The sequence below is a fragment of the Dioscorea cayenensis genome, chromosome 12, assembly GCF_009730915.1.
Source record: "Dioscorea cayenensis subsp. rotundata cultivar TDr96_F1 chromosome 12, TDr96_F1_v2_PseudoChromosome.rev07_lg8_w22 25.fasta, whole genome shotgun sequence".
Lineage (NCBI taxonomy): Eukaryota > Viridiplantae > Streptophyta > Magnoliopsida > Dioscoreales > Dioscoreaceae > Dioscorea > Dioscorea cayenensis.
Genome location: NC_052482.1, coordinates 1998722 through 2017626, shown reverse-complemented (window position 1 = coordinate 2017626; position 18905 = coordinate 1998722). Strand labels below are relative to the sequence as shown.

Genomic DNA, 18905 nt, shown 5'->3' with positions numbered 1-18905 from the left:
TCAAACTTACCTATAAGTACATATTAACCTAGTTATGAACCTCCTCAGAAGTACTCCATATAAAACCCATAATACTCCACATTTCACCATATATTACACACACAAAATAACACATGATCACTCTCATCACAAATAAGTTTCCACTATATATAGAGAGTAGAATCATCATCCATTGCCGAGATGAAGTCATTCCTACTGAAATTAATAAAATAAAACAAGAACATTAATACAAAAGGAAAGATATAAGATGTAAACAATGAACAACTACAAAAAATGAAAATAAAAAATTTCTTACCATCACATCAAAGGTCCCGGTTAACATCATCAAAGAATTTTCTTACTCAAACCTTGCGAAATTCCTCACACATTCCAAAGAAGGTTCGAGCATGTGTGTCAGCAGCCATCAAGTGTTCATACACCATAAGAGCTTGTTCTATGGAATATCTATAATGTGTTAATTTCATACACTCATCTTGAATTTCTACTGCAAAGCTCACCGATTAACTGGATCGTCTGATCGAAGCAAATGCGTCTTTGATGGTGGTTGACAATTCATGGATTGCATCATCGGGATCATTTGCTTTGCACTTTCCTTTCCCTTTCTTTCTCCTCAAGGGGCTTGTTGTTGACACTGGCTCAGAAATATTGCCTTGACTATGTGGAAAGGCCACCATAACCATATGCCTCCTCGAAAGACATATTATCAAAATGCTAGGCTTGAGGGAATGCTTATGGTTTAGTGTTGTAATCTATTTGTGCTCCAATACGACTTCCAGAAAGGATGGCATGATGACCGGTAGCTTGATTATTACTACAAATAGCCTCAAGAAGGTCGTAATCCTCAATGGGCTTGTTCAAATAAGGCTCATTTTGTGTGTGAATCTGCATTTTAACATCAATTAAATTATTTCAAAAGATCAACTGAAAACACAAAGTAAATTTCTTTTCAAAATATATTACCAATGTCTTCATATAGTAAATACTAAAATTTGTTCATAATGGACACATATTATATACTTCCTTAATGTTTGTTAACCTAACTATTTCCTTAATTTCTAGTGTAAGCCAAGCTTAGGGATAAAAAAGAAAGGGTTAAATTTTAGTATCATAAAAGCAATTCTGAACTCATAAGAGCAACATATCATCAACATCAACACAAAACACTAGGAAAAAACAATATAGGTATTTGAGAATGGCAATATAAATCAACTTTCCAAATCAAATTTTATTACCTTAATATACTCTATGTACTTAGCCTCCCCATGACAATCATTTTGAGATTATCATCCCATCTCATACCACTCATCTCTTTTCATTTTTTTATTCTTGCTCCACCTTCTCCTTATCATTTTGAGATGGTTACTTACGTTAGCTTCCGTGACTGTCACCCCAAATGTATCATTCATGGCTCGAATTGCAGCATGTATTGCTTATGGTTTGAATCCTTTATCTACTTTTAAACCTTGCTCAACTTAACTAGCCATAAACCTTATGAAGTACCGACTTTCAGTTAGTGCCCATCTCTTATTTCCATATGTCCTAAATGTGCTCTTGGTAACTGATGCTGTTTGGCTACCTTCAAATGCACTATCTCCTTCCATTCTGCATCATTGAAAGGTATACAAAAAATCACAATACGTATAAAGCATGAATAATATTAGAAGCATTAAAATTATTTGTTATAGTTCTACATTGCCATAGAATAGTGTTTAATGCAAAACAAAAATAAGTAATATTGGAAACAATAATACGATAACAGGCCAACTTATAACATAAGAACATTTAATGCTATGGTTTGTCAACATTGCAGGAAATATAACTACCTTTTTTCCCACATCTCTGCAGCAATTTGATCACGACAGGTAGCCCACCCCGGACCGTAGGAAATTATGTGCAATGACACGGTTGTGTTGGTTGTGACCTATGGTGTGCAAGAACATTACAATTGCTCCTCCACACTCATGTGTAATGTATCTTGTAGAAGCCCTTTTCTATGTAATATTGAGCATAAGTTGAAAAAAGTAGACTTGTTCATGCGAACCATATTAATACTAGTGGCATCATTCCCATCTATTAACCTAGACAAATATTTTTTTTTCTTATTTCTAATTTTTCACTGGATGGTTCTCTACAAATTCTACATCTTTTGTTCTATACGAATAATCGAATAGTATAGGCCACCGCTAAAACTGTTATTTGCATAAAGTATAGTCATCATCTTCTTCAAAATGATCCATCTATTGCAATATTTGAAATAAAATAAGTAAACTTCATATTATAAAATAAATATATATACATACATGATAATCTTTGCAATGGGAAAAAATTGGAAATAGCATACAAAAGTAAAGACCGTACGATCATTGAAAATTTCATTAATAACTCTATTTTGTGTTAGAAAGTTTAACTTGTCATATCATGCTCTACTTATATATACTAATGTAAACATGAAAATAGGGAACATTATATGCATGCAAACATGAATATGTAGTAATAGTGATGTTAAGCCATAGTAATATATATAAACCACAACAACAACACTATATATACATATATAAATGGCCGCCAATCAATAATTCAAAACTAAAGCAATCCCAAAGAAAGATGCATTAAACAACAACATAAACGTAAGTAAATCTGGCAACATGAAACATTTGAAAGTAGAAAATGAAGGAAGCATCCAAATGAAATGTACTTCCCTAATTTTTTTCTAACATCTCAGAAATTAAAGTGCAGCTTAAATGATTTATATATAACTATAGATAAGTCAAATACATTTATGGTCATAGAATATAGATGCAAGCATGAAGATACTTAGATGCTGGGTCTATGCAAGGCCATTACTCTAATCACTTGAGCATGAATACCTTAGTCATCCAGAAAAAGAGACAAAATGATTATTCAAAAGGATAGTGTCTAATGTACAAACAATTACTGACAACACAAAATTGTAATATGAGTGGCAAACAACTCAAGAGTATGACTACACATATACCTAGTGAGTGAAGAAAAGTACAAAGAAATTGGAGCAGAAAAACAGATGATTCACAAATGACTCCTACAAAGGTGAACCATTCTGACGCAAGAACCGGGTTATCATGATTTTGTCAATAATCCCACATAACAATACTGCTGATATTTGTTCCTTAAGAAAAAAAATTCTAAAAATTTAAATAATTTTAAATAATTTTAAATTAGAGTTTATTACAGTGTAAATATAAATATGAAATAGTTAAAACTGATTAATTTATATAGATGACTAAATGATCTACATATCAGTAAATATAAGATATATATATATATATATATAAACTAATACAAGTTAATTGGATAAAAAGATCTGCTCATCATCATGAACTTGATCATATGATTTGATCTATCTTGAAAGTATGGCTTCCAATTCATAAGCTATCTCAACATCCGGCAACAATTAAATTTTCATTACTTACTATTCTTGCAATTTTTCCACTACACGTCTTGACTATTCTGTTAGATTTCACCAAATCTTAATTACGACATCTATGTCATATATCATATGCGGAAGCAGGATCACTTACTTCCAGCCATAGCAAATTGTTGAAGATGACGAGAATCTTTAAGTCCACGCTTGAAGTAACCAGGGACTCTTCCAATCTATCCCGTCCTCTCCCACCAATGGAGCTAGGTATTCGCAAGAACGATAGATTGGGAACCCCTTGGTGTTGTCCTATATATGATCCTTACCATCAAAGGATTAACTCCACTCAAAACTTTAGTAGATCATTATCCAAAGTACCAATTAGAGTTAACTTAGGATTCAATTAGACAAAGTCATGGACTACTTTGTACAGTTTGAATTCAGGTTGGATTAACATCATCACGAAGTTAATTTAGACTAGAATTCAAACTAACAAGTTCCTCTCAAAATTCCTAATTGAAATATACTTTTTCATATTAGATCATTACTTACAGAATAATTTTATCAGATCAAACCTAAAAGTAAATTTGGTGAGACAAATGTGAATAGATGCTGAAGTTCAAAAGCCAAAACCATCTCAAAATATTGTTTATTAACAAAAAGAATGATGTTAAAGTAATTATCTAAGATTTAAAGATCTACCACATATCCCATTAATTATGAAAGCTTTAAATGGAATATAATTACCAAATTTAAAGAGAATATTAATAGAATAAAAGAAAACCTAAAAAAAAGAAAATATTACCAAAATTGACAGCAAAGAGGGGAAAATAAGGAAAACAAGACCTAGATGGGAGAAGAGGAAAAACCTTGTAGTGATCACTACGAAACAAGCCCCTCTCGGTTGGGAAGCAAACCACCAGATTTCTAAAAAAAACCTGTTGGATTCAGGAAAAAAGATAAGATTTCAAAAAAATAAGATCTTCAACCCAACCCCTCTCGGTTGATCTATTGCTCTTAAGAAGAACACCGAAATTGGGAGGTCAGATTTGGGAAATAGAAAATACGATAACCTTAATCCTCTCACATTTTGCTGTTGCTCCTAAGAAAGAACACTGAAATTGGAAGGCCGAATTTGGGAAAGAGAAAACACAAGAACCTTGCATCATCTCACCTTTTGCGTTTTTTTTCCAACCAACCCGTGAATCCCTCACGTGAGGGATTTTGGTTTTAGAATTTTTGTTTACAACCATTTTGGCTGTAAAACATAATCCATCATCCATGGGATTTTGAAATCCCTTTAAAAAGCATATTCAATGAAACAAACAATAGATTTCTTAAGTCAAAGGATTTGTATATACATCGGAAAACCAAATCTTCCAAAACAAACACACCCTTGTCTAGTTGTCAACAAAGGCAGCTAGTCTTATTGGCTAAGAGGAAGGATTATATGAAACGGTGACACTACATGAGATTATATCCCCTTCTAATTATAAATCACCACATCATACTAAACAGGTTTTTTAAATGACGTAGATGCCAAGTTGGCATTCACGTCATCATCCATATTATTTTTAAAACTTTAAATTCAAACCGTATAAATCTCTAAATTTTTAAAATTATAAAACTCTACTTAAAACCCTAAACATATAAACCCAAATACTATTAAAACTATAGCCAAAATTTTAAAATCTAAACCCTTAAATCTTAAATTCTAAATCCTAAATCCTAAATCCTTAATCCTAAATCATAAGTCACAAACCCTAAATAGTAAACCGCAAACCACCCCTGGTTTGCGTTTACTATTTAGGGTTTCAAGATGGGGTTTTCTGTTTAGCGTTTATAGGTTTAGATAATAAAAAAATTAAATTTTTTTGTTAAAAAAAGAGAGATAAAATTCTGAAGTGATAACTTATGATTTGAAGGGATAAAATCCTACGTGGTGTCACCATTTCACTTAATCCTAATTTATTGGTTAAAAACCCATCTATTGGTTTTATTTTTATTTTTTTAATATTTTTTTTACAAATTAATATGTATAGTCTAAAAGAATAATATTTTTCAAAAAATATTTACAAATTTATTATTTAATTTGGTGATATTTTATAAATTAATTTATATAGTGTGAAAATCTTTTTTCCTAAAATATAATTCTTGGTTTTTTGACAAATTACTTTATATAGTATAAAAAAATTATACTTTTAGCATAATTTTTTGTAAAAATTTATTATTTGATCCCTTAATTTTTATAAATTAGTCTATAAAATATCAAAAATATATTTTAAAAAATTATTTATAAAATCTTGCTCTTTTGACTTTTTATTCGGTCTCTTACATAGTGTTTGGATTCAAAAGTTAAAGGGAAAGTAAGGGGAGGGAAAGGGAGGGAAGGGAAGGGAAAGTAAGAGAAAGGAAAAAAAAGGTTCAACTCTTGTTTGAATAGACAAATTTATGGAGAGAAAGAAAAATGATGGTTTTCTGATAAACCTTGTTTGGTTAAGGAAGGGAAAGGAAAGGAAATGACATATAATAATATGATTTTTCAATTATACCCTTATTATTAAATAAAAAATTACTTATTTTTATTTAAACACATGCATTATAAATATCTCAAATAAATTTATACTTTAAGTAGATTTTTTTTAATAAATATTAAAATAATTATAATTATCATTATTGTTTTGATTTTGATTTTGATTTTTATACTTTAATTTTGCCTCTTCTCAAATACAGCCATTTATTTTTCCTTTATATATTATACATTATTTAAAGATCAATTCATTGTACAATTCTATTAGATCATCACAAGATCATTTTATAATATTATTAGTAAACATATTCTAATATTTTAATTCATAGCATAATAATCATGTTGAATTAGATAAAATTTTAATAGCAAAAAATTCTATTGAGATAGATTCTTACAAGGATGAATTGACAAATAAAAAACACAACATAAACAAACAAATAAACAAACAAAAAAATACATAAAAACAAGAATATGTGATGGGTGTCATATGAATACTTGATTAAAATAAAATTAGATTGAAAAAAATGAAAGAAGAAACTTATAAAGTGGTGTTATGTAATTAATTAAAAAAATTAAGGGTATTAAGGTCTTTTAAAATATTTTAAAATTTTTAGGAGGTTATACCTCCTCCGATATCCCAAATCAAGGGGGCCAGAAAAAGTGGGGTTTCGGAAGGTTTTAGATGGTCAGAGTTAACCTTTACTTTGCCTTCATTAAATTAAAAATATCTATTAAAACGAGGGAATGACCCATTCTGACTCTCCAAAACTCTCGTTTTACTTTACTTTCCATCGCCGACCCTCAATCCAAATATAGCATTAGAAAAATTTTCTGATTATATGTATAACTCTCGCCCTTTTATTATTTATTTATTTATTCTAAAATTGGATGGTCGTTAAACAAAATATTATATTTTAGAATTTTTTTAAGCTGAAGTTCAAAACATGTTCATAGTCCTTCGAGTCACAACCCCTTTTCCGCCATTGGTAGCAGAGATGGGTTTGATATACATGCTAGTATCTAGTAATTATTACTATTATTATTAATGTTATTAAACTCCAAAAAATTAGACATGGGTTTTGCCTGCTTTACTTTTCTGTGGTGAAATAAAAAAATCCCCAATAATTGGGGTTCAATAATTATCATAGATCCCCAGTCAGATCCGAACAAATGCATGTCTATATCATTGTGTTTAATTTAATTTATCATGAATTAATTATTTTTACTTTGTCTGTAATTGCTTGGATTATTTTTCATTTAATTCAAGATGGGCCGGCCCAGCCCGGCACGGAAAACCGACCCGGCCCGGAACCGGCCCGCCGGTTCAATGACCGCAGAGTCGGTTCATTGACCAGTAACCCGCCCGTCGCATCAGACGGGCGGTTACGAGGTTGGGGTTTTTCCCAACCCGTGACCCGGCGGGTTGACCCGCCGGGTCAAAACCCGGTGAGCTCGGGCGCAGGGTCAAACCCGGTTAATGTTATTATTTTGTTTTTAATACTAAGTATTTGTTTGTTTTTTTAATACTAAGTATTTGTTGGTCATGGGATTTGAACCCATGATCTTGAACTTGGATAGCAAAAACCCAACCACTTGAGCTACAATTTGTTTCTAATATTTATTGGAAAGAATTATATATAGATAGATGTAGGATATGGATCAAAATATTTTACATATTTAATTTATAAAAAATTAAGAAACCATATAATAAATTAAAAAATTATACAAATCAATTAGTAAAATATCAAACAATAAATTTTCATAAATATTTTTTAAAAATTAATTATTTTGTTAATTGTCTTTTTGGCTCATAAGCACTAAATCTCTACATATACACACTTTTAAATTCTCTTAAATAGCACACTCTTATTTGTCACATATATATTAGATTATTTTGTTTCAATTTATGAAATAAAAAATAAAATTACAAAAAATTATTTTTAAATTATGTAAAATCAATTTATAAAAATATATATTAGTAAAAAGAATATCTTTGAATAATGGTTCACACTCATATTATTTTGATTTGTAACTTTTTTCAATGACCATATGATAAGCACAATAATAACCCCTATTGTTAAAGACCAAAGTAAAAATCTAGAGCCAACCCTAATTATAATAAATAAATAAGTTGATGATAACTTCAATTTAAAATAGTGAAAATTGCCAAAAACACCCTGTAAGTTTGCAATATTGCCAAAAACACCCGTTAGTTTTTGCACTCCCCAAAAAAACCCCTTCCCTTTTTGAATACAATGATTTTTTTAAAACCCCCAAAACATCTAACATTGATTGATAGAGTTAATTTGGAATTTTTTGGACGAAAGTGTCCCTTGCGTGGGAAGTTGTGGCAAGTGTGATGAGGGTTTGACTATAATGCCCTTGGGTCAGATGAGTTTCTATTTAAAAAATGAAGCTTCTATTTAAAAATATGAGAGTATGAGGTTCGCTTTAAAAAAATGAGTTTCCCTGTTTAAAAATGAGTTTTTCTATTTAAAAATGAGTTTTTTTGTTTAAAAAAATGAGTTTTTTACGTTTAAGAAATGAGGTTTCGTTTAAAAATGAGGTCTCTGTTTAACAAAATGAGTTTTCCGTTTAAGAAATGAGGTTTTTGTTTAAAAAAATGAGGGTTTCATTTAAGAAATGAGTTTTTTTGTGGTGTATTTATCACCCCCAAAAACCTCTTTATTGCAGTTAAATGGGCCGAGTGAGACAAAAGCATGCTGCTCACAATCACGATCACGTTGCATGAAAAAAATGGGATTTCGAACCCTAGAATTTTTGATCTCCACCTCGATCTAGATCTCGATATTGCCAGAGAAAAAGGTGCAACCTTTCGATGCCTTCGCTCGACGACGAGGAGCATGCGGGCTTCCCCGAGGTCGACGACGAAGAAGATGAAAGAGATGAGGTCGACGACAGGGAAGACGATGAAGACGAAGACGGCGAGATCGAACCCTCATCGGCGTCGCTTCCTCCCTCCGTTCCTGTCACCGACTTAGGCACCATGGATCCAAACCCCGGAATGATCCCTAACCCTAACCCTATTGCTATCCATGTTGCGGTCTCCGCAGTCGAGAATGGTTCCGTTCAAGTTCAGCCCGTCTTATCCGACGTCGCCACCGAAGACCTCACCACTCCGACCTCCGAGGAACGTCGCCAACCGGATCGCCAACGCCGACAAAGATTTCTCCTTTAAGACCCCACACGAGCAGGCCACCTTCGAGATCGCTCGCCAGATCTGGAGCACAGCACTCAAGCGTTCGCGCGAGATCAGCGACGATGAGATACTCAATGTCCCTACTCAATGAGGTTTCTGTTTAAAAAAATGAGGTCTCTGTTTAAAAAATAAGCTCTCTGTTTAAGAAATGAGTTCTCTGTTTATATGCTTGTTTGTCTTTGTTTAACTATCGATGTTTCTGTTTAATATATTGCGTTTACGTTTAAAAAAGTGCTTAAATATCGTTGTTTCTATTTAAATATGTACGAGTGCAACCTTTCGATGCCTTCGCTCGACGATGAGGAGCATGCGGTCTTCCCCGAGGTCGACGACGAAGAAGATGAAAGAGATGAGGTCGACGACAGGGAAGACGATGAAGACAAAGACGAAGACGACGAGATCGAACCCTCATCGGCGTCGCTTCCTCCCTCCGTTCCCGTCACCGACTTAGGCACTATGGATCCAAACCTCGGAATGATCCCTAACCCTAACTCTATTACTATCCATGTTGCGGTCTCCACAGTCGAGAATGGTTCCGTTCAAGTTCAGCCCGTCTTATCCGACGTCGCCACCGAAGACCTCACCACTCCGACCGCCGAGGAACGTCGCCAACCGGATCGCCAACGCCGATAAAGATTTCTCCTTTAAGACCCCACACGAGCAGGCCACCTTCGAGATCGCTCGCCAGATCTGGAGCTCAGCACTCAAGCGTTCGCGCGAGATCAGCGACGATGAGATACTCAATGTCCCTACTCAATGAGATTTCTATTTAAAAAAATGAGGTCTATGTTTAAAAAATAAGCTCTCTGCTTTAAGAAATGAGTTATCCGTTGATATGCTTGTTTGTCTTTGTTTAACTATCGATGTTTACGTTTAATATATTGCGCTTACGCTTTAAAAAGTGCTTAAATATCGTTGTTTCTATTTAAATATGTACGAGTGGCCAAGATTAATTGGTTTTCATATCCAGGATTAATTTATCACGTAAATATTTGTTTTTTTGTTTAAATATTAATGTTTTAGTTTAAAAAATGAGTTTTATGTTTAAAAAAATGAGGTTTCTGTTTAAGAAATGAGTTTTCTGTTTAAGAAATGAGTTTTTTGTTTAAGAAATGAACTCTCCGCTTTAAAAAAAATAAGTTCTCTGTTTAAAAAAATGAGCTCTGCTTTAAGAAATGAGTACATGCAAAAAGGAATGCAAAAAGAATGAAAAATGTATGCAAAAAGGTTTAAGAGCAATGATGGAATTTCATAATGCAGGGGGTAAAAATGAAGTGAAACAATAAAGGAAGGGCTGTCTGAGGTATGCAAAACTCACAGGGGCTATTTGGGAAGTTTTGAAATTATCGAGGGGTAAACAGTAATTTTCCCTTTAAAATAAGAATACTACTTGATATATACATTTTGTTGCACTTAAAAAGATGTGCTAATAATTTAATTTGATAGATAAATAAATAAAAAATGTAGCTTTTTTTATCCTTTTTAAAATTATTTTGATATGTCTTAAAATTTTTTAAGTTATTATAAATTATTTTAAATTTTTTGTTGTTTGGGATTAAATTTTAAAAATATTTTGTAACTTCTTTATATTTATTTATGTTTGTTTAAACTATAATAAGAAAAATTTATAGGCCAATTGGTTAATGCTATTTTCCCATGTGAGAGGTCCTAGGATCAAACCCCATCTATGACAAATTTTTTGGTTATTTACAAAAACCCGCCGGGTCAAACGGGCTCGGCCCGACCCGCGGGTTCTCGTGATAAGCCGGGCCGGGTCCGGCTTTATTCACGAATGAACCCGGACCCGCAGAGCTCGCTGGGTCAACCCGCCCGGCGGGTCTCCCCTCAGCACGGGCCGGCCCGGGTCCGGTCTGGTGAACCGGACCGTGCCTCACCTCTAGTGCGGCTCGAGCATCAGAGCATGCTCGGGCCGGCCCGGCCCGACTTTCAGATCATGCGCGGCCGGCCCGCCCACCGTCATGGGGGTCGACTCACCCAGTGGCACTGCTCAGCCACTGGGCAGGCGCCCACCTTTTTATTTTTAAATTATAAATTCTTTAAAAAAATATTGTAAAATTTGTAAAAAAATTATATAAAAATACTTTAAAAATACTAAAAAAATTAAGGAAATTTTTTTAAGAAAAAAATCTAAATATCATAAAATATAAGTTTCTTGATTGTAAAAAAATGTACAACACATAAAGACTATAGAAAAAAATAATTAAAAAAATATGTAAAAAAATTTAAATTTACATGAATACAAAAAAAGACAATTTTTTTAAAAATTTAACATAATATTAGAAAATAAAAATTACATTGAAAAAAATAGAGATAAACTAAAAATAAATTACAAATAGATATAGGAAAAAAATTGCCATTTATTTAAAAAAACTATGAAAAACAACTTAGAAAAATTACAAACTTCAAACAATTTAGAAAAATGACAAACTTGAAAACAATTTAGAAAATTACAAACTTCAAACTTCATTTGATTAATCTATTTCTTCATCAACACGGGTTGAAGTTGAACGCTCGGATGGTGTAAGGCCCTCTCCGGTATCACTACCTTCTTCATGTATTTGTTGTTCTTGTAACCTATCTTCCGCTTCTAACCAATCCTTCGGACATATGCACATTTGCATCTGTTTCTTGGTTCATGCGGCTCCTCTTATCATCGAGTACCCTTTTTTTCCTCGCACTAAAACAAGACTCAACGCTCATGCAGACATCGGTGGAGTTAGTAGATCACGCTGCCATGGCGGCTAGCACGGGATAGTTATGTTCTTGTTGTTTCCACCACGAGAAAATATTAAAGTTATTAATTTCTTCGGTAGTAAGAAAATCATTAAAAATTATTATTTTAAAAAAAGATTTAATTCATGCAAAGAACTAGTGCTAGAAGAAGAAGAAGAAGAAGAAGCACTTGTAGATTTTCTTCTAATCATATTTATAAGATCGGCCGGAGATTTAGTTTTTGGAAAGTGAAGAAGAATTTTTCAAAAATCTCCGGCAAAAAGTAGAAGCTCGTCGATTTCCATATGTATGGTTATATTCATTATACATGTCATGAAGCAAAGAGCGATATTCATCTTTGAAAATTGAATGATCAAGTCCCATGTTTTCATCATAAGAATCAAGCATACAAAAAGTACCATCAATTTTAAAACGGGGATCAAGAAACATAGATAAAACCGGAAGAGGGTTGATTTTTTGCAAAATATTTTTTAAATTTTAATTCCATAGGAGCAATAATGGGAGCAAAATTAGGATCACATCTATATTTTGCAAAAATTTCACTAATGTAATATAAATGAGAAATAGTCATAAAAGTAGTAGGATAATAAATACCGGAAAAAAAATTAGTTGCGGAATTAAAAATTTCCAAAAACTCCTTTATCATATAGCAAACTTCCCAATCATAATTAGTAATTCCAAGGTCGGGAAAAAACTCACGGCAATACATTGTAAGAATATCTTTGTAATCATAAGCACAATTCAACATATTATACGTTGAATTCCACCTATGAGGAACATCGGAAATAAATTTTTTATATTTTTTCCCCATTTGCCTACAAAATCTTTTGAATTCATGCCTTCGTGAAGAAGCTTTTGTTGCATATAAGATAGCTTCTCTAACTTTACGAATATGAGGATCAATAATTTTTTAAACCATCTCTAACACATAAATTTAATATATGGCATATACAACGAACATGAAAAATTTCCGGAAAAACATAGGCTCTAAATGCAATTGTAACATATCAACGGCACAATTATTTGCCGAAGCATTGTCAAGAGTGATTGAAAAATACAAATTTCTCAATTTTTGTACTCATTAATAGTACGCATGATGTAACCCGGCAATATTACATGCGCTATGTTGGTATTCTAACTCAATAAAACTCAAAATACGTTTTTGCAAAGTCCAATTATTATCAATATAATGAGCGGTAACACAAAGATAATCGGAATTATTTTGAGAAGACCAAATATCGGAAGTAAGAGAAATTTTTAAATAAACCTTTTAGACATTTTCGGAAATTAATTTTTTTCTTTATATTCTTCATAAATAATAAGACAATACTTTCTCATAGTAGTCCTTGAAACGGATTTAAAAATTCGGATTAAAACCCTTAACTTGCATTTTTTTATAAATGCAAGATTTTTCAAAAAGATAAAAAAAGGTTGTTCATTTTTGAACAATAAATTTTTGCAATCCATTTTTCTTGCATTTTTCATTGGAAAAAAACAAAAAGTTCCAATACTTGAATTTGCAAAAACTAATTTGTGTTTGGGAAGGATCATTTTGATTAGTAGTATGTTTGTCGGCATGCCTTTTCAAATGACCCGTTCCACCCGAAGTTTGACAAGAAAAATCTTTTTTGCATTTTTTACAAATGGCACGAGTCCCTTTGTTTGGAATTTCAACAATATTATAAAATTGCCATACACCCGAAGTTCTTTTTCTTGTGCTTGTTTGAGGCTTGTTACTAGATGCTCCCATATTAGGGGATTCAGTAACAGGCTCAGGCTCAGGCTCAAGTTGTGAATCATCAAAATTTTCGGAGTTGTTTTCATTTAAAAAAAATGGTGTATCGAAAGGAAAATTGGGAGAGCCGGCCATTATAAAAAATAAAAAAAAGGGTTTAGGGTTACCTCAACCTTGATGATGTAAATTTAATTCGTGGATTTCTTGAAAATTCGAATTGATGAATTGATGAAAAGGTGGGGAAATTGCCGGATTAATGAAACACTTGAGCCGAATTTGACAAACTTCAAATCTTGAACTTGAAGAGATTGAGAACTAAGAGAGCTTGGAGACTTCAATGATTGAGAGATTAGAACAAGAATGAGTAATTTGGTGTGGAGAAATATGTAAGTGTTTGAGGGTATTTATAGGTTTTTTAAAATCTTCTAATTCCCAAAATACCCTTGTGAACTAGCCGTTTATTGTTGGTAAAAAGGGTAAAAAAGTAATTACATTTTAAAGTCTAAAATAGCCTTAAAAACTAGCCGTTTTATAGTTGTTAGAGGGGCTACAATAGTCATTTTCCAATATTTAAATTAATTAAGAAAAAATTGGCGGGCCGTGCCGGGCCGGCCCGCAACGGTAACGTGTGGCGGGCCGTGCTGGGCTAGCCTGCGTGCTCGGGCCAGCACGGCCCATGGCTGGCCGCGGGCCACCGAGGCATGGCCTCGCACTGCATCGTAGCCGACCGCATCAGTGCCAAGCACGGCCCAATCATGGCTCGGGCCGTGCTCGGGCTCTGCCAGCATGACCCTCGGGCTTGCACCTCTAGGTAGGACGCCTCACCAACCCTTGGGGGCATATACAGACATGGGAATTGCCACAACATCTTCACTCTTTTGAAAACTAGGAAATATAGTAGGGAGAATCGAACTCACATCTTTCCCAAACGAGGGGATCCGGGATACCGCTAGGCTACAAACCAGTTGGTACAACCACTAATCTTGTTTAAAGTTATTCTACAAATATTTTTCATTTACAAGATTTATTTAAAAAAATAAAACTCATCATTAATTAAAAATAAATCATTTAAATATTGAAATATTTATTTTAACGTTTTTTTATTATCTAATGACTGGGTAGAGGGAGAGACTAAGAATTTTATAAAACACATCTTTAATTGCCTCACCTCTTGTCATCTCTAGTTATCTTATTTCTGTCTCCCTGTCTCTCTGTCCTTCTTCTCTTGCTGTCAGTGCCACTCATGGCAAGCCAACCAGATCATGCAGCACATTTCTCGCAGTGCTTCCTTTCACCAAGGACCCAACAAGACATTGAAAGAGATGAACAAATCTACAACTCAGCTCTCAACTCCCCATCAACCATGATTGGTCTCCATTTAACTACCTACTCTACCAATCCTTTTGGATCCCGGCTAGGTTAGTTCCTGCATGCATGGCCATCCAAGCCCACTTCAAACCCTCGTCCCTCCGACATCCTTCTTCTTACCAGCCCTAAATCAGGCACCACATGGTTAAAAGCTCTCTCCTTCGCCACCTTACACCGTCACTCTTTCTCCCTCTCCGACCACCCTTTTCTCACCAACACCCCCCATCAATGTGTTCCTTTCCTTGAGCGTTTCTTCTCTCACCGCACCATCCCTAATCTCAACGTCTTACCATCTCCCACTATCTTTGCTACTCATTTACCTTTCTCTTTACTACCGCAGAGGGCTCTGAGATGCCGAATTGTTTTTCTCTGGCGTGATCCCAAGGACACATTTGTATCACTGTGCCACTTCCTTGACAGGTGGATGGGTAGCTCTGCTGAACACACGAGTACTACTCAAGGATTGGATCTCAGTAAGGCATTCCAGATGTTCTCCCAAGGAACATCTGCTTTTGGCCCTTTCTGGGATCACGTGCTGGGATACTGGACAGAAAGCTTGAGATCACCTGAGATGGTGCTCTTCTTTAGGTATGAGGAGATGATAGAGGATGCAGTTAGCCATTTGAGAAGACTGGCTCAGTTCATGGGATGCCCTTTTTCCATGGAGGAAGAAAGAGATGGAGTAGTAGATGACATTGTGCAGCTTTGTAGCTTTGACAACTTAAGAGAGGTTGAGGTAAACAAGGATAATAAGGGCAGTTTTGAGGAGAAGAGACCACCAGCATCTTCTTTTTTCAGGAAGGGAAAAGTGGGGGATTGGGTTAATTATTTGAGCATGGAGATGGCTGAGAAGTTGGATGCTATTACTAAGGAGAAGCTGCACGGATCTGGTCTTACTTTTGAGTCTAGCAGTGTGGTTCCATAAAAACATCATCTCAAGACTAGGGTTTTATGTAATTCATCATATGTGTGTTTGCTTTCTTATGTGATGAAATTGAATGGATCTCTTGAAGCTCTTCGTTGAGCTTGAATAATGGCAGTAAATCCCCAATCAAATCTAAATCTTGGGGTTTTGCTGTTTGTTATGTTTAAATTTAATATTTACTCTTGTATGGTCTGTCACTTCGTGAGTGATTGATTATGTAATTCTATTTTGATGTCAGTGTTGTGCCAGTGCTGTGTGGATATATGCATAAAAATGCATACATGATGTGTTTTTGACACCTAACTATTTATGGTTCATCAGGACATGGGCTTATCAACGGTGGCCTGTGGCCATCTCATGTCATGTCTGATAGCTACTTCTGTTGATCATATCAGTGTCCATAAGAACCAAATATTTATGAACTAACAAAAATACAAGGTGATTGATTTGGTGTTTTTAATTAGCACACATTTGTATGGGTTGCAACAAGTCTGAAAACAAATAATATCCAGCACACAACCTAGAAAATTAAATTGTCATATACGGAGAAGCCACTTGCCACTAATTAGGAAAAGCCACATCAGAAGATAACCGTAGCCTGCATGTGTATGTATATGTATTTCTCTACGATTTATTGGAACAAGAATATATATGCAAACATAATCTTAATTTTCACATATATTATCAGAATTATTTTAGGTAATTATGTAATTGCATTACCTAAATAGGAGATCTAACTCCATTATAATTACATGTCACACTCATCAAATTTTCTTGAACTGATAATGTTTATATGTATCTGAAATAATAATGTTTATGATAAATTGAGATGATTTAACTGACAAAATATATTCATTATAGAAAGAATGAAATTGATAAAAAAATAAATAAATAAATGATACTCAAGTGCAATATTATCTATATATTCGCATGTAATTATAAATGCAAATGATGACTGGAAGGAAAGCATTGCAATATTGAACCAGAATGAATGATTGTTTTATAAGATATTAATTGTGAAGGTCATTTTATTATTTATGTTTTGTATTATAATTTTTTTTTCCTCTTTTTTGAAAAAATGTTTGTATTATAAATTAAATTTTAAAAATTTGATAGAAATAGAAGACTTCTATTTCATCATGATGAGAAAATAAATGACTTTTAAATAATAATAATTCAACAATCAGCCAACTTGTATTGACTTTGTAATTTATCTAAATCAAATGAAGCACATACTTTTGTAACTTTTTACATCTCAACCATTTTAATTTGTGTCATTTGCATTTGTACCGCTAGAAAAATATAAAATGTGTACATATATCTTAAACAAAAATAAAAAAATCATGTTGTATGTATATCCCAGATAACACCAATAATTTTCAAAAAACAAGAGGCTCACAAATTTATTGAACCATATGACTGTATGAGCCTGGATATGATTGAGAAATTAAATGCTATTAATTAACGAGGAGAAGCTGCGTGGATGATGGGTCTAGTTTTAGCTTTTGTTGCGCACTTGCATGCTTCTTCTCAGTGTACGGTTTTACATAAATATATGTGTCGCTTAATACTTTCTTAATAATTACTTACGAATAAATAGAAGGATCAATATATTACTATAATATGTATAACGTTACTCACGCATATTTAATTTGAGGTTAGATTGATGTAGGGCAAGTTCTAGACCTGTGTGTCTTTGTTATCAACCAAAATTTATTTAAACTTTTTATCATACAATAAAAAATCATTACACGTTACATTTCTTTTAGATTATAAATAATCTGATATCCACCAGCCTATTTTATAAGAAGTAAAATTTTGCTAAAGTATTTTGAGGCTTGGCTCTAAGTCATTGGAATTTTGTAATTTGAGTTGTGACCCTTTAATACATTTTAGTTTAAAACTTTTGTCTTTATTTACATTAGTAAAACATTTACTAATAAAAACTATTTATGTTTCTTTGTATAGTAATTAAAAACCATTCAAGTTATAATTGGAGGTAAACTTGAAAGATTTTTAATTAGTACGTATTTAATAATATAAATAAGGGTAAAAAGATAAATTTAAATTTAAATTAACGGAGTTAAATATTTTGTCATTTTTTTTTCAAACCGTCTAAATTACTGGTTAAGTGTTACAACTCAAACTACAAGTTCCGAATTGAGGCTGATTGCTTGGACAGAGAAAGAATGACTGAAAGAAAAACAGAGTTTGATAGAATGACCAATTGGATGGCAAGTTGTTGAATTGCCATAGAGAAGATACTAGTATCAACTTGAGATGAGAACACATAGAAATCATGCTCTAATTTTTCACCGGTATGTATTAGGCGAGAAAAATTTACAAGATTGAACCCAAATTCATCTTGCCTAATACCCGTATTATGGTGTACATCAACCCAATCACACTTGAACAACACAACCTTAAAATTACCATAGTAATCTAACACAATAATGTCTCTTAATCTACCATAGTAATTTACACTTCCAATTTTTGAAGTGTTAACCACACCACTATTTTGAGTCATTCTATTTTCATCACGAGATTTGGTATGAAATCTGAATCCATTAATAATGAACCCAGAGTATCTCTTTGCTACTTTGTTAGGTCCCACACCAAGAGCCACAACTTCTTCTGGAATATCCGGATAATCTTTTTCCAAAACCTACATAGCAAAAGATATTATCACAAACAAAATTTCAGATTTGACGAAGTAAACTATAAAACAATTGTATAACAATATTACCTTGCTTTGAAATCACAAATGAAAATTGTCATTCACTAACTTCTCTAAATCAAATTCAAAGAGACGAGAATGTCGACGTCGCTTTCTTTTTTCCAATTCAATGAATTCTCTACATAAATATATCACATAATAATTTGAGAGAATTGTGTCTTTTTATTTTCCATTGAATCATAAAGCACAAATACTAACCTACGAAAATTCTCATTGCCATCACAATGACGAAGGACATA

General features: G+C 33.2%; 1 protein-coding gene across 1 annotated transcript; it reads left to right on the top strand.

Moving 5' to 3' along the window:
• Positions 1-15070: 15070 nt before the first annotated feature.
• LOC120273774 (cytosolic sulfotransferase 15-like) lies at positions 15071-16129 on the top strand. Its single transcript, XM_039280478.1, is given in 2 exon segments — positions 15071-15094; positions 15096-16129. Coding segments are annotated over 2 exon segments (858 nt in total). The 3' UTR covers positions 15930-16129.
• The last annotated feature ends 2776 nt before the right edge of the window (positions 16130-18905 follow it).